The 18,551-nt window shown below is 42.6% G+C and overlaps 1 protein-coding gene across 1 annotated transcript in view; it reads left to right on the top strand.

Moving 5' to 3' along the window:
* UST (uronyl 2-sulfotransferase) overlaps positions 1–18,551 on the top strand; it is a 296,613-nt gene that overhangs the window by 165,330 nt on the left and 112,732 nt on the right. Inside the window, exon 5 of the mRNA XM_019550102.1 lies at positions 17,764–17,917. Coding sequence (XP_019405647.1) covers positions 17,764–17,917 — 154 coding nt within the window. The remainder of the gene's footprint in view (positions 1–17,763; positions 17,918–18,551) is intronic.

Genomic DNA, 18,551 nt, shown 5'->3' with positions numbered 1-18,551 from the left:
ATCTGCCTTGCTTCAATGAAGACCAAAGCTTTGGTGGGATCAGGCAACATCATGTTACTTACCACCTCATCCAGGTGTGGTCAGGCAGTTGGTCCAGTCTCCAGTGCACATTTACAGGAGGTATTTTGCCATATTTGGATCCTTGGGCAAAACCCAGTTGGGTAGAACTGGAGCTCTGCTTCTCCAGCTCTGCTTCTCCAGCATTACAAGGTAACACACATGCCTTGGTTTAAAGTCCTGCCTGTACCAATGACTAACAAGTGACAGCTGCTGACATAAAGGTTGGCTGAGTAGGTCAGGGTACAACTGTAACTCATGGGACATTAAAAAGACTGCTAGAGTAGGGAAAAATACATTTTCACATTTTATTGCAGCTGTGAACTCTTCAGTTCCCAGAGCAGTTATGGTCTAGTTGGGAGCAGTTGCTATGATTTTTGCTTGGGGGGGGGGGGGGGCTTTTACTTGTGCATCATTACTGTTGTTATTAATATGCAAATATTAAAAAATTGATCTTAAATTTCTCTTGATATTATTTAGTTCAGTCCATCCATTTGTCCTAATTTAATGTGAACAAGTGTCCATCAACCAAAAGGACTTAGGATTCAGCCTGTTTCACTTTTTCGCTAACTGTAAGGTGCTGTTCAGTTCATATTCAGTAATAGGCTTGTAACTGCAGTAACTTGGAAAAAATGTTTTCTTTCCCACTATCTCCCTGAGAGTTTTCATCTCCCCTATTTTTGTTGTTGTTGTTTTTTTCTTTTTTTGTTTTTGTTTTTGTGTTTTGAATCTCCTTGTACCAGAATGAGCAAAATTTTCTCTCTTTCCACCCTTCATCAATCATATAATGTGTGTAAGTTCCTGCTTTTCTTGGGAAAAGTGCCTTTCAGTAGTAAACAAATACTGTAATTAAATAACTGCACTACAATTTTTTTAACACGGGCATAGCAGCCAATACTAACTAAATCAGTCAGGAAGAGAGGTAGGCATGGCAGCAGGTAGTAGTGCAAAGTCAGACATCAGGGAACAAAGAACATACCAAATGGGGACTCTGTCCTGAGGAAGCAGTGACTCTGAAAAGGACTTTGGTGTCATTGTAGCTGATCATGTGAACCTGAGCTGCTACTAAAGTGGTTCTCAACCTTTTTAGACTCAAATTCCCTTCATAATTGTTGTCTATTGAGCAGCACCTCATTTGCAGAACTAACGTATTTATTATAGTGCTTTCCTCCTTAAGGGTCATGGAATGGCTAGGCAGAGAAAGCCTGAGCCTGCTCTTATCTGCTCCAGTCTTCACACTTCCTGGGGTACTCTGTAAAGGATTTTCAGCACCCCAAGGTGTCCTGCCTCCCTGGCTGAGAATAACTGCCCTAGCATAAGATTGTGGTGAAAAGGGCTAATGTGATCCTTAACTAGGTATGTAAGACACATAAGCAAGATTTGTCAAGAAGTTATGATACTTCTGTGTTTAGTATTAGTGTCAACACTACTCCATTAGTGATATCTCCCTGCCAGATTTCATCTTTCTAGCCACAACCACCTCAGCTGCAGAACTGTTTATTGAAGGTTTGTACTATAATGGAGAAAGCCTCTATCCTCACCTTCCCAAAATTTTACTTGTACTAAAAACGGCTTAAAATGTTTAACTCTTCCTTGATAAAGCATAAAATAAATTGAGTCTTAGGTAAAACACTTGATCTGAGTCTTCAAGAGGCCAAGAAGTGATTACTAGATCTGGAATATTTCAGCCAAAATAGTGAAATATGTCATGAGTTTTGAGCAACTGGAAGTAGGTTGAAGATGGAAACACCTCAGCAGCCTTATCTGTTGTTCTATGAATTCCTAATCAAGAAGTCATTCAGTGAAATGCCTTACAAAAATCAGATGCCCTACAAAAGTCTTAAAGGCTTTTCTGTGTGCAGGAGTTAATACACAGTTGTAATGACTGTACCACTGTAAAAGGGTACCAGTCCAAGTTATGCAAATATAAAAATTGTAACATAATTCTTTGGCAATACAGGTGTAGAAAAAGCATTTCAACTTTAACTCTGTTTCATTTGGGCTCAAAGTTACGAAGATTTAGCTGGCTTGTATCAGTACTAGACTATGACAATGTGACAGTTGCAGCATAACAGCTTGTGCGCACATCCAACTTGTGCATAACCCTTCCTTTTTAAAGCACCTATTTTTATCCACCAACCTTGGAATCCCATAAAAAGATATCAAGCCTAACAAAATCCAAAATCCATTTCCCTTAAACCCATGGTGATTAGTATTAATTAATCCTTTACTTAATTGAGTATCGACGGTTCCATTACTTTGCCCAGGATGTTTGCCATGCTGAAAATCCTAAAATTACCTGGCTCATCTCTCTTAAAACCTTTCAAAGTATTGGTGGTACACTATTAGTTTTTCCCAGTATTTAAAGACTTATTGAAAAATCAGCAATAATGATCTTGAGATCCTCAGCCTGGTCCTTTTAGAGCTCTTGGATACAGGTTACCTATACATCCAGATTTTTAAAATGTCTAGTTTGGGTTGCTTCTGGAATTCGAAGACCTAACTCCTCACATGGTTGTTTATTTTTCTCTCTTGTTACTTTTTCCATGTAAGTATTTGCATTAGTTTCTATGGGGATTTTAAAAACAGGATGCAGTGGCATCAGTTGTAATAGTAGTTCATTTTATTTATGATTTGTTATGTGTTGTCCTATATAAAAGGCATAGAAAAATCTTATTCAATTATAACAGTAGTTCATAGCCTTTTTGGACTTGAGGTATCCCTCATAGGATGCAAGACATCCATCCATCCATAACTTTTGTGAGTTGAACAATTTTGAAAACTAACTTGTAGATCACAGTGCTTACTTCCTTGAGGAGGGGTCTAGCAGTGGGAATGGAGAATCACCCAGGCAGGGACAAGCCTGAGCCTGCACTTAATCTGCTTAGTTTATATGCTTATCTCCTAACGCCTCACTTATCTCCTCACACCTCACAGCATCTTCATCTTCATCTGCAAGAGGATGATTGTCTTCCATGATTGTCTTCTCTGTGGGTCTGAAGATGGCTGACAAGGCCTATCGGGGATTAACAGACTCTGTTGCAGCTCAGGCACATGTTTCTGTGTGGGATGGGTGGCTCTGGGTTCTTGGTTCAGACTTCAAAATGTTGGTTTTGTCCCTCTCATTTTCCATCTCCTGTCGTTGTAAGGTTTCAGAGTGCTGAGATTCTTGCAGCAAGCTCTTTCTCCATTTGGGGTGGTCCTGGCCAATAGTCTCCCACTAGTTTATGTCGATGTTGTATTTTTTAAGTTGACCTTGAGGACATCCTTGAAGCATTTATTCTGTCCTCCTCTTGAGCCTACACCTTGACTGACCTGGGGACACCTCAAGTTACTGGAGAAGTATTATCAATGCTGCCTGCAGAAGATCCTTCAAATCCAGTGGGTAGACAGACGTACCAACATTAGTGTCATCGAGCAAATACCACAAGCAGTGAGGCAATGATCATCCAATATCAACTATGCTGGGCCAACCACATCATCTGAATGTCTGACTCCAGACTCCCAAAACAAGTTTTACCTCACAGCACCCTTCAAAAAATCTGCTGGTTGAAAATCATCTATACTGGAAGAGACTGACAGAAACCAAAAACAAAACAAAAGCACTGGAGATCTAGAGAGTGGTAAATAACAAGGCTTTGTGTGTAGTGCTGACCATTCAATATACTAGGCAGTTTCCCTAGTCCCAGGCAACACAGTAATTTACAATGACATTTCCCAGTATAGTGACTCTGTGTTATGCAGTTTTATTATGAGCCTCACACTATTTGTCATTTGTTTTAAAAGTGCTGTGTCATGGAGGAAAGAGACTAGATCAGAACTTGGCTTCCATTTAAACATAAAGAGTTAAAGCCCTTTGTGTTATAAAGAAAGGCTTGAAAACGTGTAGGCTGAAGCACTAGAAAACTTCTTTTTTAATGTAATAATTTTGGGGGGTGTCACAAACCCCAAATATTTTGATACATTTGCAGGATGCCATGCATGTTTTTTTGAGTTTGCTTTACAGATACGGCACATGAGGTCTCAGTGGCTGGTGGTGTTAAATTACACTCAACCGTATTATCCCTATGTTTATATGCATTGCGGTATTTGATGTAAAAAGTGTTTCTTATATGTTTATAATAGGTCCATTATCATGCATAACATGATAATGATTCTCAGTTGTCTGTTCTAAACACTGAGAGGCTCAAAGCCTAAATAGTGGAAGAGAAGTAATCACTGACCATTAGCATCTGACATGGGTATATTATATAACTAAGCAACAGACCCTTTCTAAGGGAACATAAGCTAGGCCCAGACAATGATGAATTTACATTGTAAATGGAGAGATCCTAGCAAGAAAGACACTTGGCTACTCAAGATATTCTGATGAATGGTATTTCTCATGGCAGGGAAATGGAGAGACAGTATCTTTTGGACATGTCTGAAAGGATGAAAACATTCTCCTGGTCATAATTAGATCAGGAAAGTCTTCTGGTCTGGTAAACATGCACACTTGAGGGACAGGAAATTATATGCATACTGTGAGATCCCCAAGAACCTAATGGATAATGTATGTAAAAGGCCAGGCAAGAAAACATTCTTAAGCCTCGTTATCAGGGCAGGGGTTTGTCTCTAGTGTTCCTAGGCAAAAGGAAGCACTTCAGGCCCTCAGCTAACAGGCTGATTAGAAGGTGCATTCGTGGATTTAAAAGGCAAGGTAAAATCAAATTATTGTTCTGATATTTTGTTTCATTTGTTCCTTCTTGTATCTGTCTGTATCTTAGCATATGGGTACTTATTTATTATGTTTGTTCTTGTTTTTGTATGTCTTTTGTTACCATTTAGAACATGCTTATTGTCAGTGATAATTGTGATTTCAGAACATTTAACCAGACAGACATGCCTCTTCTGCGAAAAAGGGGAGCACAATTTCAGAACACAATTTCTGCAAAATTTCAGAGCACATGACTGGACAAGGGGGTGATTTTTTTTCTAGCTATTCTATCCTAGAAAAGCTTTTCTCCCAGCACAAATACAAAGCTTGTCCATGGCCTATGAGTAATTTATAGAATTGTCAATGTAAAATTGCAGTACATCTTTCTTTGGGAAGAAACTTCACCTTTCCCAGAAGTGTGTATTGATAGCAGACATTGCAGTTTCCTTCTATCTCTAATTCTGTAGAAAAGACTTCCCACACCAGAAGATTGGCTTTGATAGAATTTTTTTAAATAAAATGTGGAAGAACTTAAAGTCATTTTAATCAATATTGCCTTTGCTCATTTCTCTAGTGAATATCTACTGCATCATGCAAAGGTAATGTAAAATGGCTCAATAATCCCACAAGAAGCCTCAACTTAATTTATTTACAGTACTTTCTGAACCTTTTTGCTGTCGTGTTTATTGATTTCTGGTCATGTGGGCCTGTGAAAAAAATTGTGCTCTCTGTCTACAGAAAGCGCTATGTGCCAGTAAACACACTCACTATGACTGTCAGCTCTCCATTTTATGCCCAATATCAGTTATACCTACAGCAAATAAACGTACTTTTTTTTATATATAATGGGCATTTTAGATGCATCTTAACCTTTAAATTGTAAAAGTTTTTCTAGTGAGAAGATTGGAGTCTTCTTGCTTTCCTATAGGCTTGCAGTTTCCTATGGAGACAGTCAGAGCTGACCCAAGCAGGGTATGGGGCCGGGGCAAATCAGCCCATGCAAGATTGAAAGCCACAAAGCCCATGCACTCCGGATCCGAAAAAGCTGCGACAGCCATCGGCAGTGGCGGTGGCTGAGAGGTGGGGGGATAGCAAGTGGCTGGATGTGGCCTCTTCACCTGGCTCCCTGGGGCCCAGGGTGGTCTCCCTGATTCACACCCCCCTAGGGACGGACCTGCAGATAGTAGTCTTTTTCTGCTGGTGCATGCTGTAGCACAGTGAGGGCCAACTTTTTAGCAGGCATGCCACACGTTAGCTCTGCATCCTTTCCCAGTGGCACTCCAATCCCTTTCCTCTCCCTGATCTGCTGCTGTACTTTATGCTCCCTGCCCTAGGTGCACTGTGCTGCCTGTTTCCTCCCCAGTCTGCTGCGTGCCACACAGATGTTGCCTGTGCCACTTGTGGCACTCATGCTGCAGGTTGGCCTCATACAAAAATGGAGGAATCGACCCTAGCACATGTGCACCGAGCTCTTGGATAGTGCTTTCGTGAGCTGCTGTCTGTGCTGTCACTATCAAACCATACATGCCGATTCTGCTGATGCTTCTTCAATGTCTCTTCCTTAGGGCTTGTATCTTTGGAGAAATCACAGACATTTTCCCCCATTTTACCTCCATGGTCCTGTTCACCTCCAAGTCATAGCCATGTTTGGCCCACTGCAATATCTCATCTAAGGTGGTATCCATCACACTTCCACCTAGATATGTCTAGAGTTTTAGAATCAACGGCTGCTTGAACTCCAGCACATTAAACTCAAAGTGGCCATTCCTCTGCCTAGCCAAGCCTGAGGCTACAAACAGCAACAGTTCCTTGTGGAACAGCACCACAGCAGGTTCAGCCAGGGAAAACAATTTTAGGACCTCATCTCTTATGATCCCAGCATGCCAAACCCTATAATTCTTGACATCCATGGACATATCTGCAAAATTGCTGGTACCCATCCACTCCTGCAAGATATCAACCAAGTCCGCAATTGTATATCTGGTACTCTCACTGAGAATTGCCAGTTCTGCCAACCAGCTGATTGTAGTGTCCTTCTTAAGGGGCCCAATCTGCTTGCCAACAGCTCTAAATTGTTCAGCCGTTAGCGGCACTATAGCTGTCTCAACAGATCCCTGTTGGACACCTTGCAGGTCGGTTCTAAGAACCTCCTTCATGTGCAGTGGCGCCATAGGTTCTGGTTCCTCTGCCGCTGCTGCACGAAGAACTCTCTGAGCTAGCACTCCTCACAGGCCTACCAAGTTGACCACGTGGCTGCTCACACAAAGACTGAATCTGCAGTCTGAGCTCCTCAATCCGCCATTCACACTCAGTGTGACACAGCAACGACACCACTAACAGCGCTACCTTGCCAGGCAACAACTTCCATCTCGCATATCTCAGCAACATGCTCCTTCCACATAACCTTAAATGCGGCCTCTAAATCAGAAGCCTCCCGCTTCCACCTCTTCCTGTCGCACATTTCCAACTCAAGCTGCTTCTGTGTGGCTTTCAAATCCTCTCTCAAACTGCAAACCACTCAAGCGTCCTTCATGGAATTAGCCTTCAAAGCCATAATCTCACCTTGCAGATGCTCAAGTTCAACAGCCTTATCTAAGTCTATTACTGCCGACCTCTGGCTCAAGCTCTCCTTCAAGGCAACCTCTTTCTCTGCCTTGTTAGACAAGCTCCTGACACATGCTGACATGCCTGAAAGCTTTCTTGCATGCCTTCTCAGCCTGTTTCCTCTCTGAAATCCATGTCACCCACTGGTGGCACAGATTCTCATATGCCAGATCAGTATCACCCAAATCTCTGTCTTTCCAGAAGGTCACATCCCTTACAGAGAAAGACCAGGTATACTTCTGCCTAAGAGGTGTCCCCAGCCACTCCTCAACTTCTCCACCACACTGACAGCGGGAGTCTGAGTTTCCACAACCTCAATAACTGAGCTATCCATGACAGACATCTCTGCAAAGGGTGTACTAAATCCTGGGAATGTGGCGCTGCCTCTTCCGATCAGTGCTACACAAGCCCTGTGACACAACCCCTGTCACACAAGAATCACACTACAACTGTGTCTTCAACTAATCCAAATACTTTGTGTGGTGACCCTGCCTCAGATCAAAGCATCCCCCGGCATACCCCACTGGCTCACAAAGCCAAAAACACGTCAAATCATTAACCCTTAATTGCTCCCCCAGGAACACCAAAATGAGGGACTGCCCATGGGGATGCCAATGAATTAATTAATTAATCAATCCAGAGGGTCGTTAATCCTCTATGACCCACAGGTAGTCAGGTTTGGGGGCATTAAAGTAAATTAATTTCCCTGAGCACTGATCTACTGCCCAACCCACTCAAAGTTAGAAAGAGTAGCTACATACTACAACACAGGTAGGTTGAGCAATATAAGCTGTATTACACAACAAAACCTGTGCAACAACTACCTGGCACAATATTCCCATAACACCTGAGCCGCAACACAATAAAATACACTCGACAGGACGATAACCCAACTCATATCCCAAACCCAGTGTCCCTGGTCACACAACCAATCGACTGCCCATTACAGTGAGCTTCGGTCACTACACAGTTAACTGCTGTGCAACTTCACAGACAACCCAGAAACCACAGATGGCAGCAACAACACCCTGAGCCAACTCTGCAGGAGAAACCCTCTGATAGGCCCTGAGGATTTCTAGCTTTTCCCTGCTTAGGTACTCAGCACATCAAATAGGGAAAGGGTGATGCTTTATCCAACTGCAGCTTCCACAGCCGAAGCCCAAAGGAAAGAGCGCAAGACAGGTCAGCCTCAGTGAGCTCAATCCCAATGACCAGATCACAGCAAGGAACCAGTGCTTGAACTCCCAGATCCCAAGAGCCTGGAGTCAGGACTGTCCAGACTGAGTGAGAGCAAGGTTGAGCCTGAGTCTGAGCTCCCAGAGCTCCTCTGGACAGGATTTATAGCCTTCTAATCATGCCGCCTGTCACTCACCCAATGGTTCAGTCATCGCCCTTTGCACAATATCCCATCAAATTTGAACCAGAATTCACAATACTTAGTTTGAATTGATTGGTCCTTTTATTTCAGCTCAGTACAAGAAATACTATTATACACTGTGCATGCCCAGACATTAAACGCAGGTCATGACTTCTTCAAGGTTTGAGAGTTCAAACCCTCTACAGACATCTCACCTCTAGTCATATGGCACATGTGTGGACTTTCACTGTTCTATAAGACTATGTGCTTAGTCATGTTTAAAAAACAAAATGAAAATGAACTATTTACTGTGAAAATCTCTCTTGTTGATGTAGGAGCAATTTAAAAACCGAACATACCATTGGTGGTGCATTTTAACTCTTTTGTAATTGACACAGACAACTTATGACTTTCAACAAGTCTTTCATTCAGATAACTAGGAACAATCAGAATACATTGGGACTTGCTTTCCAAAGAAAACCTGAAACTCCTGGGACATTGTTCAATCTTTAACTTAGTATTAAGACTTTATTAAATACAAGGGGTTTTAATATCATGTATAAATATCACAAAATTACAGCTATTAATGTCCCCAGAATACATCAAGTAGTTTTGATGAATATGCCTTAATAATAGCTGTCCATACAACACTTAAATCAGTGATAGAAAGTGACAGTAAATACCAGCACAGGTTAGAAGCTCGGTATAGAAACAGGGGCAGAGGTCAGCTGATGTAAATTTTCAAAGCTCAATTGAAGTCAATGGAGATGTGACAGGTTATGCTAGGTGAAGCTCTGACCAAGTATATTCTAATTTACTGAGGCTATACCCTAGAATGCTGATTGGTAAGGTGCTTTCAATATTTAGTTTTCAACTCTGATCCCACTAAAAGGAGTGACAAAATTTCAGTCACTCAGTGCAAGCAGGGTGTGGCCTAGTAATATCTTCTGGTCTGCTTCTAAATGCATATTGTATTAATATGACACGATAAAATCAAAACAAAGCACTTTAAGGTGTGTGAGTACTGTTGGAAGAGCATTATTTATATGGATGTTTATGGTCTTAGTGAAAAGTCCTCAGTGACAACTTACATTATATTTACTTTCATTTTAGCAATTTACATAATCTACATTTCACATAAATACATCATAATTGTTTTGACTTTGCAGTGCTGCTCTTTGCTATTGTTAATACCCTCAAGTCCATGATGTCAGGAAGCATTAGGAATTAACATACCAGGAAACTACTTCTCAGCATGGAAACACTAGTTTTAAAATTGAGCAGTTTAAATAATCGTATAAAACTAACTTCTAACTTGTGAGTCTTCAGGCCTGTGGTTTTCCTAGCAAAGCTTTGAATAAAAGGCAAAATAGACTTGATTTGAAAAATGTCTGTGCTTGCAAAGTGCTGTCACAAAACCATGGTAGAACTCTGCTAGCTGGAGGTTTACCAGGCTGCTTATACTGGGCCTGTGTGCTCTTTAGCTTCTGTGTGTCTTGGTAGGCTCCAGCCAACATTTCTGGCTCAGGTGTATTCAACCTACTTCCTCAAAATAGACTTTCTGCTTCCAGCACCTTCGTGGAAGTGGGTGCGAACACCACTGACTCTACATTCCTGGGACCAGTTTAGACTCCCAGAAGCTCCAACCTTGTGAGCACACTGAATTTACAGTTCGCCTCTTCAGAGAGAGCATATTTCAGCAAACAGATTTGTTCTTTGTAGCCCTTACAAATCTATCACTCATTTAAGACTGCACAAAAATATACAGATCTAGCTAAAATAATAAATGCCTGCAGTCATTTTCCTGCTTCCATTTACTCGTTTCTATTAAGTATTCTTTGACTTAGGTCAAACTTGTCTAAAATGTCCAAAATGCCTCTTGCTGTGCACATTCTGCTCAATCATGGAAGTTAGTCTGTCTCTCGTACAGCCAACTCGTGCTTCTGATCATCTGAACGTTGTTCCTTTCTCTTCTCTGCTTCTTCCTTGTTTTCCACATGCTTACAGAGAGCAAGAGAGAAGCCCTTGTTTTCTCATTTGCGTTCCCTTTTTAAAGTGACCTTTGAATCTGCTAATCCACTGATGTAAATTTGACATCAAGTGATCTGATGCTTAGTTGTTGCTCCCCATCTCTGTTTCTGAGATTCATACCTAGAACATGAGTTTGCTCTAGGTGTTAGTCATTACTTTGTCCAAGGGCCCCCCTTGAACATTTTCCCTCCTACTGTTTAATTTTCCTCTAAAATTTAATATCCCTCTGTTATTAACCCTATACCCAGTACTAGAACTTCTTCTGTTCTCTCCTGTAGCCTTTATGTCATCATTATAAAAGACAGCAGGAAATACAACCAACCTCATTAGTCAAATTGGAATTTGTAGCCTGATAGATGTGTACACAGAGAATCCTTGACACCAACAGAATGTATAAGCTGTGCAGAGACAGAATGCGCAAATCATTCTGTTCTCTAATCTGAAAACAAGTTACATCTTGCATTCTAAATTTGAAAGTGGTCCTGTGTGTGTGTATTGTCTGTATATTTATATATTATGGTAGCAATCCTGCAAACATTGATCTTGGATCTCAATAAATTGTGAAGCTCTGCAGAAGCATTTACAGCTTTGCAGACAGGTGTGGGGGGGAGTCTTTCAGAATCATGATTTCTTTTTTAACTGTTTCATATTTTAAACGCTTTCTCAACTATTTATTGAGTGCTCTGATATTTTACTGTAGTAGCTTCATGTATTTATTTTTTTCAGAAAATTAAAAGGACCTGCTAGATTACATTTCCCATTTTTTGCATGCTTATTGTAATTGCTGTTTTCTGATCAAATCATTTTCTTTTTCTTTTTTTTTTTACTTCAAGTAGATTCAGTCCCAGTTTATGGAAATAGTCCTATTCACAAAAGTACTTAAGCATGTGCTTATGTTTTATTGTATTCCAAGGAACTTTAGCATATACTTAGTTAAGCACCTGCTCAAGTGTTTTCTTGAATTAGTGTCTCAATTTATAACTTTCAGAGGGATTAAATATTCTTAGCTCAGGTGAATTTAGGTAGAAGCCGTACTAAGAATACCTCTTTCCTATCATTCTCTACTTTTCTTTTGCTGGTTGAAAGTGTTCATGGCCTGCAGTGCTCATTCTTCCTCTACCAGGTATTCTGACTGGGGAAGGAACATGTCTTTCCTTGTCTCTAGTGGCCTTACCTGGGTTAGGTAAGCCTGTTTTCTTGACAATGATTTGGGTTATTGATTCAGCTATGCCTGTGTTCAACTGTGGGTATTTCCCATACTTCTGGGCTTTGCTGGCTGCTGCCTCTGCTCTCTACTACGTGTGTTTTTAAACCTCCCTCAGAGGCATTGAGTGTTGCCTGCACCCACGGCTAGAGATTTTTGACTGGAGTGTGGCAGTGCTCTACTGGGTTCCTGCCCTAGAGTGTCTTGCTCCCTCAGTCAGGGTCAGACTGCTTGCTGTATTTGGGGTCAGGAAGGAATTTTATCCCAGGTTCAGATTGGTATGGACTGTGGGAGTCTTTGTGGCCCCCTGTAGTGGGGGTCATGGCCCTCTATCTGGGATCTCTTGAACATATATTGACAGCCTTTGATGGAAGCAGACCAGACCTTGGCTGGCATGGTACCCTTGCTTTACAGGAAGGTTAGGCTGTTATATCATGTCTTGTGTCTGGGTTGACAGTAGTCTTATGTAGAGTTTAGATTACAGATTGTATAGGGTGGTTTGGATAGGGATGATCCTGCCTCAAGCAGGGGGCTGGACTAGATGACCTATGAAGGTCCCTTCCAGCCTTCTTTATGATTTCATTGGAGGCATAGTTACTTCTCATACACTCTAAAAACAGAATACAGTACAGGTAGGTGTCTTACGTACCTCCCACCCTTATGGAATCAGAGGTGAGAGGAACTGTAGATTATAGCCTCAATCCTTGGAAGACGGCAAAAAAGAGATCCCAGCATATTGGGACTTGTGAAGTGGCCTTCACTTGTAACAACAAGCCCCCTTTTTGCCTGCCCTAATACCATAAGGCTCCCCACTCCGCATAGAAAAGGCTTCTTGCCTGCACACCCAGTCCCTCCTTGGGGTATTTCTCTTTCTTCTGCCTTTTCTTCCTTCCTCCCTTCTCTTCTTTCTTTTCACTATAAGGATAAGGATATGGAATTACTTAGGTAATATAAAATAGATAAGCATAAAATAGATGCTTTATGAAATCACATTTAATAAGGGCTTGTATAGATATAGTATGGTATTGTGCATTTGTATTTTTACCCTCATATTTGGTATTTTATCTATTGTATGTGTCATGGTATTTCACCTTTTATATTTTATGCTTTCAACTTTGTAACAAATGTATTTTATTTTTTTTAGAAGTAAGTTGTGTGCTGTAACAGTAGTAGCAAGGGTGGGAATCAAACTAGGGTCTCTATGTATCGGGGCTGATCTCTGTATGAATGGGAGGGAGTGAGTGAGTGATTGGTAAGGACAGTAACTAGATACAATAACGAGTTAACAAGCATGGATTAACAACTAGAAAACTGTAGACTGACAAGAGGAAAGGATCGATACAGAGCCCAGAACTCCCTGAAACTTCATTGTTAAAGGAACAGAAACCCCCATCTGAGTTAATAAATATGGGAGACTGACTGTTGGGACTGAATACCTTCCGATCAGCCACTTTCAGAGCCCGGACAATGCCAAAAACTAAATCAGAATCACCAATGGACACTTAGAACTGCATGTACCAATGGATGTGACCCTGGGGGCTGACAGCTGTCCCCTGAAAGCTGCCATGGGGATGTCCCACAAGGGTCAGGGGCCCTTGGATTGGGCAAATTTGAAAACCGGGGGAGCATGGAAGTCTGCCGGGGGAGGACAAGAGGCTGTGAAGCGTAACCCTCAGTGGTGCCCTCTTGACCTGACAAACACTCTACCCATCCAGCCAAAAAGACCAGCTGGTACCCCCCCTTCTGGAAACAACAATGCTTGGAGGAAATCTCGACTGGCCATCAATGGCAGACTCCCATGCTTAGGACTGAAGACTGGCCTAGCACATGGGGCAATGGTAATGACAGGGACAGAGGTTTGTTAGGCCTCTCCTGTGCCAGGGATCTATGATTTGCTTGCACCTAAAAGGGGTTAATCCCTCATTGTATTGGCCTGCGGCCCAGCCCCACCCTGAGGCACACTATTATTAATGACAAACACCAAGTAAGGGTTTATAACCAACCTGTATTAAAAGTCAAAAGTAATAATAATCATAGAAACACCTAACAGAATGCTATCTACAGAGAGCCATACCGGTCTGTCACTGGCAGCAGCAGCCAAGAACACCGACACCCAGGCTGTAGGGCCTGCTGTCAGGTCCCTGTCAGGCAGAGGATTTCTATCCTTTCCTCCACAAATGGAGTACTTGGAGACCTCAAAAGGTCCAATGGGAAATTAAGGTAAGTATATCAGGTGAGAAGTCCGGTGTCCCCACACACGCCGCACTCAGCACCCACACTCCCAGTCTTCCCATCCTTTCCAGCAGATTCAATACCATGCGAAACTCTCCGGCTCTCAGACTCAGCTCACACAGCTTCTTGGTGCACGCGCTCTTCCCCACATATGCACTCACACGTGCACAAACATATGCACACAAATAAGCACCCTCAAGATGGTGCCTCATGCTGGCTTTTGTAGTGGCTGCCTCACACCACCTGCCAATCATCCCATGGTCCATTCACTGCTTGCACATCTTGATCAATCAAAGTCACTCAACAGTATCATTTTCTTGGACCATTCATATTCATTATCACTTCATAACTTAACATAAAGTTCCCACTCTTTTGTTATATAACAAAGTTTCAACTGTGCCTGCCTCAGTTTTCTAAGTAGGTCATAGCCTCATCAAGGTCAGAAGTTTTGATGTTCCGGAGACTTCTAACCTCTAGCCATCCTACACATGCGTAGTCACTATTATGACTAGGTCAGGACTTGCACTGGTTACAGGATAGGTATACCTGACACCGATGCTTTATTGTATCTGCTACATCATAGTACTTAGGGTTAGAAGGTACCTAAACAGATCATCAGGTTCAACCCCATGCCCCGGGCAGGAACAGGTGCTGGGATCATATCACCCTAGCCAAATATCTGTCCAGCCTCCTCTTGAAGACCACCAAAGTAGGAGAGAGTACCACCTCACTTGGGAGCCGAGTCCAGATCCTGGCAGCACTAACTGTAAAGTAATGTCTCCTGACGTCCAGCCTGAACCTTTTCTCTAACAAGTTGTGGCCGTTATTCCTATTAACCCGAAGCGGTGCCCAGGGGAACAGAGCCTCCCCCAATTCCTGCTAGTCCCCCCTGGTGAGTTTGTAAATGGCCACCAGATCCCCTCTCAGTCTTCTCTTGTGGAGGCTGAATAGGTTCAGGCCCTTTAGCTTCTCCTCGTAGGGCCTGCCCTGCTGCCCCTTGACCATGTGTGTGTTTGGGGGGTGGTATTTGAGAGACAGTACCCCTCATAATTTGAAGGTTTGATTTATGGTTTTTGACTCTATCAATTTTGCACATTCTGTCTAATAAACCAGAATTTTAAGGACCCTGGGAGTTGGTCATTTGTAGCCAGTGCAGTTTATGGTTTCACAAGATGTGGTGGCCTGGGCTGGTATCACCTCAACTCTCCCTGCCTTTTTCTTAAAATCTGGTGTAGACATGGTTCACGTTTTAAATTCTTTGAGGATGAGGTATGTCATATTTTAGGAAGTGCTTTGGAAAGGACCATATAAATATCTAATTATAAACTAAGCCCACTAATGAAATCTTAAATCCCCACTGATGAAAATAAGGGGGGAAAAGCAGATTCCCCAAAAAATCAAAATGTGGGGATTCAATTTAGTTGTCAAGCATGATTTTAACTCTAATACTTCATCCAAATGAAGACTGCTGAAATGAGATCAACATTTGCAAGCTAGTCATGTCTCAGACACTGCCTTGAAATTAAAGTTAAGGGTGGTTGCAGGAAAGTTTACAGAGCTGCCTGGGCAATTTCTGCCTTTTATCATGATTTGTAAGACAGAAAATTAATTTGTGGAAAAATAAATTTGTTTTCTTGCAGAATACCCTTTGTCAAATAAATACAAAGATGGAGTTGAGGTAGCATAATAATTGGAATACTTTCCCTTCTTAGTGGACAGCTGTTTGTTCACTGAAATATCTGCAACTTAATTATAAGTTTTCATAGGTGACAATCTACTTCACCAGATGTTATGAGTGGACTTGCAGAGAGCAGGGATACTAAATAGTTAGGAATAAAGACTGTTGACAGATGTGAAACAAACAAACAAACCGTACTTTACTGGAAAAAGCAGCATGTCAGTTCAACCCAGCTTTGCAGCATCTGCATAGATCGGGCACTTCAGCAGGGCTTTTTGGTGCTATTATCTAAAGCTAATTCAATCAGCTATTAGATGAAAGTGCCAGAAAAGCCCCACTGAATCATTCATAATGCCTGATCTATACAGATGTTGGTTGAGCCAGGTCCAACAAACACGATGCCTCTTCTGGGCATGCACTGGGCTTGGCATGAGGACACAGTGAGTTTAAACTAAAGCGCCATTTTGGGTGGGGGGGGAGGGAGGGATTATGTCTGTAAGCAGCCTATGTCATTTAAATTTAAATGTCTTTAGACTAGACATCCGAAGGCACTTAGACTAGACATCTGAAGGCACTACTTCACAGTCAGGGTGGCTAGGATCTGGAACCAACTTCCAAGGGAAGTGGTGATGGCTCCTACCTTGGGGGTCTTTAAGAGGAGGCTTGACGTCTGCCTGACTGGGGTCATCTGAGCCCAGTTTTCTTTTCTGCCTAGGGCAGGGGGTCGGACCTGATGATCTACAAGGTCCCTTCCGACCCTACTTGTATGAATCTGTGAAATACAAAGGATAAGGAAAAGAGTGAGGAAAGGATAGTGGGAGGGGGCACTGCTGAGCTGGACAAACAGGGCAATCTCTACATGAAAAAATGAATAGACGCCGATCTGACATGAGTTCCAGAAAGACACACAAGCCTATGGCAAAATACTTTTAACCTTCCAAGGCATCGCAGCCCCCGGAATAGCTGTTCTTAAACAACAGAATTTATAAAAACCAACTTGAACATGAAATTGCAGAAAAAGAAATCATCCAGACAACTTATCTGATTAATTGAACTAACATTTACAACCCCTCTGTCCCTCAATGGATTAACTGCTTTTTTTATTCCTTTGATGTCTTCAACTCATTCCCTGTCCTTTGTATTTAAGCGACTATTGTTTTCTGTTTAAAGTCCATTTATAGCTTAAATGGTTGTAGGCTATAGCCCAGGGCTGTCCAACTTCAATGTGGCTGGGGGCCAGTTGCCACTGGGACAATGCTGGGAGAGGCTACATGCTGCACTTGAGTACTATACATGCTGGTACCCCCATGCTGCTGCACTTTGCAGGCAGACATCTGACTCTGCTACACCATGCATGGGCATGTGTGGGCACACCCATGTGTGGCACCCCATCACCTTCAGCTCCCTGTGGGCTCCCCTGTGGGTTTTGTGGGTGCCCCGGGCTCCTGGCTCCCTTGGCACTGCAGGCTGTGCCACACTGTCGTGCCCTGTACCCTAGGGTAGGGACATGCAGCAGAAGCTGGGGAAGGGAGGGGAAGCCTTAAGTCCTTAGTTACAGCTGCCACCTGGGCAATATAGTCACTCAGGCTGAATGTTAACCCTTTGTAGGCTGAATGTGGCCCATGGGCTGCCAGCTGGACACCCCTGCTATGAAAGCTCATGTTTCTCTGAATGAATTAGTCCATAGTGGCACCCTACACTGTCTAGTATAATAGTGTAGTTACCTTCAAGTTTAAATGAGCCTTATGCTACCTTGTAAGGAGCTGGTAATGGTTCAGAATGTCCTTTGCAATGTGTGATCTTACAACAGCTTTGAAATTTTGTAGACATTACTATTTGATTATGAAATGTAAATGTGCCTGTCTGCAGCCTACTGATAACTTCTACACATTTTCCTATACTAGGTTTGGAGGAGATCAGCCAGTGTACATCAACATTATTAGAGATCCGGTCAACCGATTTTTATCCAACTATTTTTTTCGGCGATTTGGAGACTGGAGAGGGGAACAGAATCACATGATCCGTACTCCAAGCATGAGACAAGAAGAAAGATATCTAGTAAGTTGCTTTAAGTTAAAGGTGTAACAAAATAGTTGTTATTCTCTATCCGTTTGCCAATATTCAAATTAGATGCTTGAGAAACTGGAGAATAAGATTTTTCAGCCTCTCCTCAATCATTCTTCACAGAAGTAGGGTCAGAAGGGACCATGTAGATCTTCAAGTCTGACCCCCTGCCTGGGCAGGAAAAAACTGGGCTCGTATGACTCCAGCCAGGTAGGCATCAAGCCTCTTCTTAAAGACCCCCAAGGTAGGAGCCAGCACCACTTCCCTTGGAAGTTGGTTCCAGATCCTAGCCGCCCTAACTGTGAAGTAGTTCTTACAGAAGTCTAATCTAAACCTACTCTCCAACAACTTGTGGCCGTTATTCCTTGTCATGCCAGGGGGTGCTAGGGGAAACGAGGTCTCTCCCAAACCCTTCTGGTCCCCTCTAGTGAGTTTATAGACAATCACCAGGTCCCCCCTCAGCCTTCTCATGTGAAGGCTGAACAGGTTCAGGTCCCACAGTCTTGCATTGTAGGGCCTGCCCTGCTGCCCCCGATCATGCGAGTGGCCCTCCTCTGGACCCTCTCAATGTTGTCCTGAAATGGGGCGCACAGAACCGGACGCAGTACTCCAGCTGTGGCCTGACCAG

The sequence above is a fragment of the Crocodylus porosus genome, unplaced genomic scaffold (assembly GCF_001723895.1).
Source record: "Crocodylus porosus isolate Cpor-Errol unplaced genomic scaffold, CroPor_comp1, whole genome shotgun sequence".
In the NCBI taxonomy this organism is placed as follows: domain Eukaryota; kingdom Metazoa; phylum Chordata; order Crocodylia; family Crocodylidae; genus Crocodylus; species Crocodylus porosus.
The sequence above is the reverse complement of the archived record's forward strand: the minus strand, read 5'-3'. Positions and strand labels throughout refer to the sequence as shown.